Raw genomic sequence first — 9,360 nt, 5'->3', positions numbered from 1 at the left:
GATTTAAGGGTGAATTGTATTTCTATGTTGGCCTAGTATGGTTCCCAATCACAAGCAGCTGTTAATCGTTGTCTCTGATTGGGGACCATATTTAGGTAGCCATTTTCCCATTGTGCTTTGTGGGATCTTGTCTAGGTATAGTTGCCTGTGAGCACTACTCTGAGCTTCACATTTTGTTTGTTCGCGTTATTGTTTTTGTTATTTGAGTTGTCTCACCCTAATAAAAAGGATGGAAACATACCACGCTGCATTTTGGTCCACCTCTTATGACGATCGTGACACATCAGCTGATGTCACAAAGTGCTGTACAGATACCAACCTAAAACCCCAAACAGCAAGCAATGCAGGTGTAGAAGCATGGTGGCTAGGAAAAACTCCCTAGAAAGGCCAGAACCTAGGAAGAAACCTAGAGAGGAACCAGGCTATGAGGGGTGGCAAGTCCTCTTCTGGCTGTGCTGGGTGGAGATTATAACAGAACATGACCAGCAGCGTCACACAATAATAATCACAGTAGTTGTCGATGGTGCAACAGGTCAGCAACTCAGGAGTAAATGTCAGGTAGCTTTTCATAGCCAATTCAGAGTATCTCTACCTCTCCTGCTGTCTCTAGAGAGTTGAAAACAGCAGGTCTGGGACAGGTAGCACATCTGGAGAACATGTCAGTGCATGTCGCTGGGCTTAGGATCGAGACCTGCCACACGTCTGGTCATTAGTGGATAACTGCCTTTGCATGCCTTCTCAGAGAGCAGAGTAGGTGGTTTATGAGGTGAGATGGCTGAGACTAGGGCAAGGCAGCCAGGTGGTCTCTCTCTCTGGTGAGGCCTGATTGACAGACTGAGGCTTGTTTGGAAGTTAGCGCTAGAAGGGTAGGTGGAGTCTTAAAAGGACAAAGGCTCAGAGGGCTGCCTTTATTTATGACCTCACCATCTACTCACTCTCACCCCAAAAGTCTCTCTGGACTGCTTATGTTGCCAGCTTTAGTCATTTTTACTGATTCAGTTGTCTATAATAGGGCTTGGGGTCAATTCAATCTCAACTCAATAGATTTCAGATATTGAAATGAATCACTGTTTTTGAATTGACTTAGTTTTCTCCAAGTACCTTTATACAGTTGAGATCTCTCTGTGTCAAATGGCTAACTTTGTTGTTTTCACATTATAGTCAGGTGACATATTATCAACAGATCCGGGAATAGGAAATACAATTCAAAACAGAGGTAGGTAGGTAGCCAGCAAACTAATTATACTTGAACAGTATACACAGAATATATATTATAATGAAATAATCTGTTGCTTTTCGTTGTCCTGCCATTAGTCTCTTGCCAGACTACAGTTGGACACTCACTCAGCTGATGGTGGTGACGTTACGGCAACGGTGAATCAACAATGGTAACATGGTTTATTGGATAATGTGATCAGCAGATTGGCCAGTGTCTTCGTTAGGTCTGGGCTCCTGTCCAGGTATCAAGATGATACCACTGTCCTGCAAGGCAAAGAAAAACAACACCCTCTGATTAGACCTGTAATACTAACCTCACAATCAGATATTCACACCGGTCAATGAGTTAATGGAAACCAATAAGGACATGTAAGGACAGAGTCAAACATAAACATACAGGATTACAACACACCATGGCACATATCATTGGAGTGCTGATCTAGGATCAGTTTTGCCTTGTAGATTATAATGAATGGACAGGGTGGACCTAATCATAAAGTCTATCACCATGTGAATACTGTATTACCAGCAGCCTTTGACAAATACTGTAACGTAGCCAGGGGAATGATAAAGTTGCCTAAGGTCAACGAGTCTGGACCCCTGCAGAAATGCTGGGATTGGAAGCTCATTTTCTATGAAGAGACTACAGAAGAACAGGGGGGGAGGGGGGCTCTAGAGAGCCATCGTGTCCAAAGAACTAGCTAAATCTGTCTAATCCAGCAGTCCGACTCAGATTAGCTGTCCTGTGGCCCCTAGTGGTGAACAGTTACCTCATCATGACCTAGCCTACTGTCTACAAGACAGAGTATGCATCCCAAATTGCACCCTATTCCCTATATAGTGCTCTGGTCAAAAGTAGTGTACTATATAGGGAATAGGGTGCCATTTGGAACGCAAACAGACAGACAAGGCCAAGCCCAGAGAACTGGACTACTACACGTCAACAGTGATTAACGGAAATGCGCCCAATCCTACCTGTGGCTTTTGGCCCCAGACCCAACCTTCATTCCATTCAGTCTGTAACTATGGTGACCCACAGTAAGCAAGGACACAGTTGAGAGTGTGAGGCATGCTCATCATAACAATGCTGTCATTAATACTAAATAACAGCAGCTCAAGTCAAATGAAAATGTATCAATCAAATCAACATCATTGATGCCGACAAGGCGCCACAAGTCATTTGAAAATTAAACAGTTAAATTGTGCATCTATTCTTTTAAACATAGGCTACAATTTACTGTACAAAATCCTCTTAATGAACACTTCCTTTCAGCAAGCGACCCCCACTGACGCACCATCTAATGAAATGAGTAGCATTCTTATACAGGCAATGACCTGTAATCCTGCTTGGCCCCAGCAGGGACCCTGCTAATTACCTAGGGATGAACCTCTCCCTCAGCCAACAGATTTCAGCAGACGCCCTCCAGGAGTGTATTCTAAATGGCACCCTATTCCCTTGATAGTGCACTACTTTTGACCAGGGCACATAGGGCTCTGGTCAATAGTCCTCGTATAGGGAATAGGGTGCCATTTAGGACGCATACCAAATTAATGAAGGCCAGAGCCAACAGCAGAGCTCCTCGGTCCCCAAATCCTCTTGCCATCAGAGGTCCCATATGCTCGGTGTTTCCCGTCTTTGTTGACATGGTTGGTAGGTTCCCGGCTGTACGTCCCACATGGTCGCACCCCCCGACGTCCTGACCTCGGGGAAAATAACAGCAGCAGATGACCAACCCCCTTTCAGAGATTTCTGGGGTTAAACGTCTTCTACAGTAACCTAATAACCTTTCACCTTGGCCATCTGCTGAGGTGGCCAAGATGACAAGATCCAGCAGGTACAGTGGGGCAAAAAAGTATTTAGTCAGCCACCAATTGTGCAAGTCCTCCCACTTAAAAAGAGAGAGGCCTGTAATTTTCATCATAGGTACATTTCAACTATGACAGACAAAATGAGAGAAAAAAAATCCAGAAATCACATTGTAGGATTTTTTATGAATTTATTTGCAAATTATGGTGGAAAATAAGTCTTTGGACACCTACAAACAAGCAAGATTTCTGGCTCTCACAGACCTGTAACTTCTTCTTTAAGAGGCTCCTCTGTCCTCCACTCATTACCTGTATTAATGGCACCTGTTTGAACTTGTTATCAATATAAAAGACACCAGTCCACAACCTCAAACAGTCACACTCCAAACTCCACTATGGCCAAGACCAAAGAGCTCTCAAAGGTAACCAGAAACAAAATTGTAGACCTGCACCAGGTTGGGAAGACAATCTGCAATAGGTAAGCAGCTTGGTTTGAAGAAATCAACTGCGGGAGCAATTATTAGGAAATGGAAGACATACAAGACCACTGATAATCTCCCTCGATCTGGGGCTCCACACAAGATCTCACCCCGTGGGGTCAAAATTATCACAAGAACGGTGAGCAAAAATCCCAGAACTACACAGGGGGACCTAGTGAATGACCTGCAGAGAGCTGGGACCAAAGTAACAAAGCCTACCATCAGTAACACACTACGCCGCCAGGGACTCAAATCCTGCAGTGCCAGACGTGTCCCCCTGCTTAAGCCAGTACATGTCCAGGCCCATCTGAAGTTTGCTAGAGAGCATTTGAATGATCCAGAAGAAGATTGGGAGAATGTCATATGGTCAGATTAAACCAAAATAGAACTTTTTGGTAAAAACTCAACTCGTCGTGTTTGGAGGACAAAGAATGCTGAGTTGCATCCAACGAACACCATACCTACTGTGAAGCATGGGGGTGGAAATATCCATGCTTTGGGGCTGTTTTTCAGCAAAGGGACCAGGACGACTGATCCATGTAAAGGAAAGAATGAATGGGGCCATGTATCGTGAGATTTTGAGTGAAAGCCTCCTTCCATCAGCAAGGGCATTGAAGATGAAACGTGGCTGGGTCTTTCAGCATGACAATGATCCCAAACACACCGCCCGGGCAACAAAAGATTGGCTTCGTAAGAAGCATTTCAAGGTCCTGGAGTGGCCTAGCCAGTCTCTAGATATCAACCCCATAGGAAATCTTTGGAGGGAGTTGAAAGTCCGTGTTGCCCAGCAACAGCCCCAAAACATCACTGCTCTAGAGGAGATCTGCATGGAGGAATGGGCCAAAATACCAGCAACAGTGTGTGAAAACCTTGTGAAGACTTACAGAAAACGTTTGACCTCTGTCATTGCCAACAAAGGATATATAACAAAGTATAAACTTTTGTTATTGACCAAATACTTATTTTCCATAATTTGCAAATAAATTCATAAAAAATCCTACAATGTGTTTTTCTGAATTTTTTTCCCTAATTTTGTCTGTCATAGTTGAAGTGCACCTATGATGAAAATAACAGGCCTCTCTCATCTTTTTAAGTGGGAGAACTTGCACAATTGGTAGCTGACTAAATACTTTTTTGCCCCACTGTATATCTCTCTGGTCACCCCCAAAACCAATTCTTCCTTTGGCCACCTCTCCTTCAAGTTCTCTGCTGCCAATGACTGAGCGAACTACAAAAATCTCTGAAACTGGAAACACTTATCTCCCTCACTAGCTTTAAGCACCAGCTGTCAGAGCAGCTCACAGATTACTGTACCTGTACATAGCCCATATATAATTTAGCCCAAACAACTACCTCTTTCCCTACTGTATTTATTTGTTTTGCTCCTTTGCACCCCATTATTTCTATTTCTACTTTGCACATTCTTCGCACTGCAAATCAACCATTCCAGTGTTTTACTTGCTATATTGTATTTACTTCGCCACCATGTCATTTTTTATACTTTACCTCCCTTATCTCACCTCATTTGCTCACATTGTATTTAGACTTATGTTTCTACTGTATTATTGACTGTATGTTTGTTTATTCCATGTGTAACTCTGTGTTGTTGTATATGTCGAACTGCTTTGCTTTATCTTGGCCAGGTCGCAATTGTAAATGGGAACTTGTTCTCAACTAGCCTACCTGGTTAAATAAAGGTGAAATAAATAAATAAACATGGTTCTTTTGTCCAACACGTCATTGTGTTTTCATCTAAACATGGCAGTTAACAATTATCGCTCAAAATGAAGACTTTCACTCAGTCACTTAATGGAGTTTCTTTATTGTCATTACAAAGTAGATTTGATGTTAGCCCATTTAAATGGGTTAAACTATCTGTAAATTAAAACAAAACTTCAAACTGCTTTAACACGGTTCTCTATAAAACACGTCTCCAGACTACCTGTTGACTATCTGGACCGGTCTATTGGAAGGACATTGATCTCAGTCCTGATCTACAGACCGTAAACCAATGCATTAGTAGTTGTAGGCTGGAAGGTGTAAGATGAGTTAAGCAGTATGGATGTCTTTGGTTCATTCTATGGAACCCTTGAACCCCATAAAGCCCATCCATAGTGAACCAGTCGACCTATGGCCTTACCTTAACAGCACAACTTAGACCTTCAAACCCGCTACTGCATTTGACTATACGGCTTTAACTGAACTATAAGACAGAATAAAAGCCAACATAATTATATAGTATTAGAATAACAACATGGAAGAATTGATAAACACTCGTTTTTATACTGTAGTAGTGGGGACATTTTCTGACAGTGGCTAAATCAATGGGGTAGAGATTTGGATGGGGCGAATAGGAAAAGGGTAGCCCAACTCATTTGGGAGGTGTGGGGGGGTGACCATTACCCTTCCAACAGCAGTAGGGGTGGAGGAGGGCTCTGTCCTATCTAAGAGGGCTCTGTCTGGGGCCCACATGCTGTGAGAGGCTGCACCAAAGACTCCAATTATCCAAAAACGACCAACTTAACCCAATTAAGTACATATGGTTAAGCACATATCCTATCAGACTTAGTGTTAACGACCCAAACTGAAAAACCTATTAACTGTACCCGTGTGAAAAACACACAATAACTTAAAAGGTCATATCTGGGATTCTCGCTCTACAATATTGTGATGGTGACAGAAGAGAGTTCTGTCCAGCCGTTGCTAGGTAGACTTTGGGGGCATCTTTAATCCAGGAATATACCACATTATAAATACATCATTGTAAATACATCATTATAAACATGCCATTAACAAATCAATGTTTACACCGTGAAAACAAACAGAGACTCAAATGGAAACCCTTTACTGTGTGGGGAGAATTATTTCTGTTTCTTATGAGAGTGAGTCAGGTCCATAGACTTTCATACAGCACAAACACAAAGGGGAATTGAGTTCTGCCTGTAAACAGAACAGGGGAGAGGTGCTGTTCTAATCCTCATATTACAAGTGGTCATTGTGTAAGCTTACTTGGTGTTCCTCACTGGAACATTGGGTTTCTCTTACAAACTAAGCAGCTACAACATGAGAAGCCAAAACTAAAACACTGCCAACGTGTTGACTTGTCTGTAGTGATAACACTATTGTTTAGCAGCTGCAAACAATCATGTACATATTGAGTCCTTTATGACTGATGGTCAGAAACAGCAGCCTGACACACTGAACAGGAATAACTGAGTAATATTGACTTTAATATTTATAGTGGTTTTATGTGTGAGTCATAAGGACATTTGAAAAAGAAACCTGTTCTGGGTACATGAGTTACACTTTTGCTCAGCAAACTAGATTTGAGCGCTCACTCATATCCTTGTGTATAATGTCCATTCCAAATGCCCTCTTCTATAACATAACATAAAAACTAAACATTACATGAACAATTTTATTCCATTTTACGATCCTATTATTTTGTACATGCACATTACATACAAGTGAGAAACAAACATCCTGTGACATTTTATTTAAAAAAAATAGTAATACAAAAATAGTATAAATATTCCATGTATTGTACATTTAAAAAGTCAAAGTCCTTCACAGTTTAGGGGTATTGTAGTAGTAGTGCATTGCTGATCAGGTACCGTGGCTACCTGCAGCTGCTCCCGCCGTTGCCCCGGCAACCGTGCAGCTCCATCACCAGGCTCCGGATCTCCTCCCTCTTCCTCCACACCTGTTGCCGTGGAAACCAGCGCTCCAAACGCAGGGGGAGGTCATAGTGCACCACTGGGTTCTGGAGAAAGTCAGTGAGAACAACCAGAGGTTTGGAATAAGGTGTGATGTCATGCATTGAACAGGCAGTTATCATTTCAGATCAAATGTTTTAGACAGTGTAGTGGAGACAGAAAAGTGCCCATGAAATGGATGGTTGATGTCAGCTCTTTGTTAAGCGTGGGAGGTTACAGGGGGAGGGCCGTACCTGCAGAAAGCTCTCCACGTACTGCAGGAGGTAGAGGCCACAGTCGCTGCTGTTGTCCTGTAGAGGGACTGTACAGTGGGAAGCCTTCATACTGTCTACAGTGAAGTCTCTGCGTGTTCCTCTACGCACCTCCCACTCTACATGTAGGTAACTGGAGAGGACAGACGGGAGAGATTGAAACTAGTGTACACACACATATATGAACCACACACACACAAAACAATGCAAGCGCGACAGACACACACAGAGAGTACTCACTCCCGCAAGAGCTTATAGATGCTCTCATGGTAAGAGATCTTCAGGGAGTCCATGATGAGAATGCAGGGTCTACAGAGAGAAGACAACCCTGTGATATTACACACACTGTTATAGATGGAGGAAGTACAGCCAATTCATTCACAGTTAATGCACTCACTTCTTAATGATGGTCTCCCTCTGACAACCATCTTGGGTACACGCCTTCAAAATTGGGATAATGTCATTTAGAATGTTGCACACATGCTCAAACATCTGATATTTTTTGTATTTTTGTATTGATTTACAAAAGAGGGTGATATTTACTGGTGGGTTGTGGGGCTTCAATGTAGGTTTCCCACTGGCTCCCCCTGAAGTACGTACACACACACACTTTTTAAATCAGCAGCAAATGTTTAATTACTTTGATTTTGTTCTGTGGTGTTATGGCCAAATGTGCATGCTCTGTTTCTCAGTGTTTCTTGGCTGGGTATGGAGGACACGCTAGACCTGAACTACAGCCAATTACACACACGCATGAACATGCACACATAACACACATCACATCCAGGTATAACTAGAACACCCCCTAACCGTCAGTTTTTTAAGAGAGACCTCATTTTCAGAGGTCTTCAGTTGTATACAACATAAGCCCTAACATAGGGTTTTAAAGGGTAGTTAGGGACTGACATCGCAGCCTAAAAAGCCCCCTAGCTGCCTTCCAACAATATTGAGGAAAAATAGAAACGATCTAACCCAACGTTAATTTGATCATTAAAGTTAAACGAAGCGTGTGAACGCAACCCGGGTTGATTAGAAACACTATTACTGGGCCCTGGTGAGAGAAGTGACATTCTGCCAAGGTAAATATCACAAACACACAATGCATCGGCGCTGTCCAACGCACCTGCTCCGTTCTGCAGTTTGGGGTTGCTGGCCTCTGGAGAAGGCCCAGTTGAAGCCTGGGGCTGGCATTTCCTCTTCCCCCCGTTGGCCTCCACTCCAGCTAGGCCAGACCACTCCTCATGCTGGGCCTGCTCCAGGCCAGGGAAACAGATCACCACAAGGTACCAGTGGGCTCTGGGGAATCAGACACAAGGGAATGTGCAATGTATCATGTATGTGCCTATATGAGGAGTGTTCAATGTGTATGATAAGGGTAATGTATACATTATGTACAGTGTGTAATGTACAGTGTCTATTTTGTATACAGCAGTACTGTGTGTCTAAGACAATCTGGGACATTACAGTTCATCGTATCCTATCCTAGGTGAGAAAGCGTAATGGACTGGGGATACAGAGATCTGTGCTACCGCATGCATCTACATTCTCATCTAGACATAGATGGATTTGATCATGGAAATACAGAGCAACAGGTAGCATGTGTTGTTTCAATGTGTAAAGAGAGAAACCACTCAGTCTAGTGGAGTAAATGGCATTCACAAGACACTATAGGGAACTGCTGTGGCCCCTGTCCTAGCCTGGCTGTGGCCCCTGTCCTAGCCTGGCTGTGTCCCCTGTCCTAGCCTGGCTGTGTCCCCTGTCCTAGCCTGGCTGTGTCCCCTGTCCTAGCCTGGCTGTGTCCCCTGTCCTAGCCTGGCTGGGGCCCCTGTCCTAGCCTGGCTGGGGCCCCTGTCCTAGCCTGGCTGTGGCCCCTGTCCTAGCCTGGCTGTG

At 43.5% G+C, this 9,360-nt stretch overlaps 1 protein-coding gene across 2 annotated transcripts in view; it reads right to left on the bottom strand.

The window, feature by feature from the left end:
* Positions 1 to 5,305: 5,305 nt before the first annotated feature.
* Positions 5,306 to 9,360, bottom strand: part of LOC109890335 (sentrin-specific protease 7) — a 34,394-nt gene continuing 30,339 nt past the window's right edge. For both annotated transcript variants that reach the window (XM_031823952.1, XM_031823951.1), the window contains exons 17-22: positions 8,594 to 8,766; positions 8,014 to 8,057; positions 7,868 to 7,911; positions 7,711 to 7,779; positions 7,453 to 7,603; positions 5,306 to 7,266 (exon numbers count right to left, since the gene is read on the bottom strand). In XM_031823952.1, coding sequence (XP_031679812.1) covers positions 7,123 to 7,266; positions 7,453 to 7,603; positions 7,711 to 7,779; positions 7,868 to 7,911; positions 8,014 to 8,057; positions 8,594 to 8,766 — 625 coding nt within the window. In that variant the 3' untranslated portion in view covers positions 5,306 to 7,122. The remainder of the gene's footprint in view (positions 7,267 to 7,452; positions 7,604 to 7,710; positions 7,780 to 7,867; positions 7,912 to 8,013; positions 8,058 to 8,593; positions 8,767 to 9,360) is intronic.

This window comes from Oncorhynchus kisutch, linkage group LG5 (assembly GCF_002021735.2).
Source record: "Oncorhynchus kisutch isolate 150728-3 linkage group LG5, Okis_V2, whole genome shotgun sequence".
In the NCBI taxonomy this organism is placed as follows: domain Eukaryota; kingdom Metazoa; phylum Chordata; class Actinopteri; order Salmoniformes; family Salmonidae; genus Oncorhynchus; species Oncorhynchus kisutch.
This window is presented reverse-complemented; position numbering and strand designations above follow the sequence as displayed.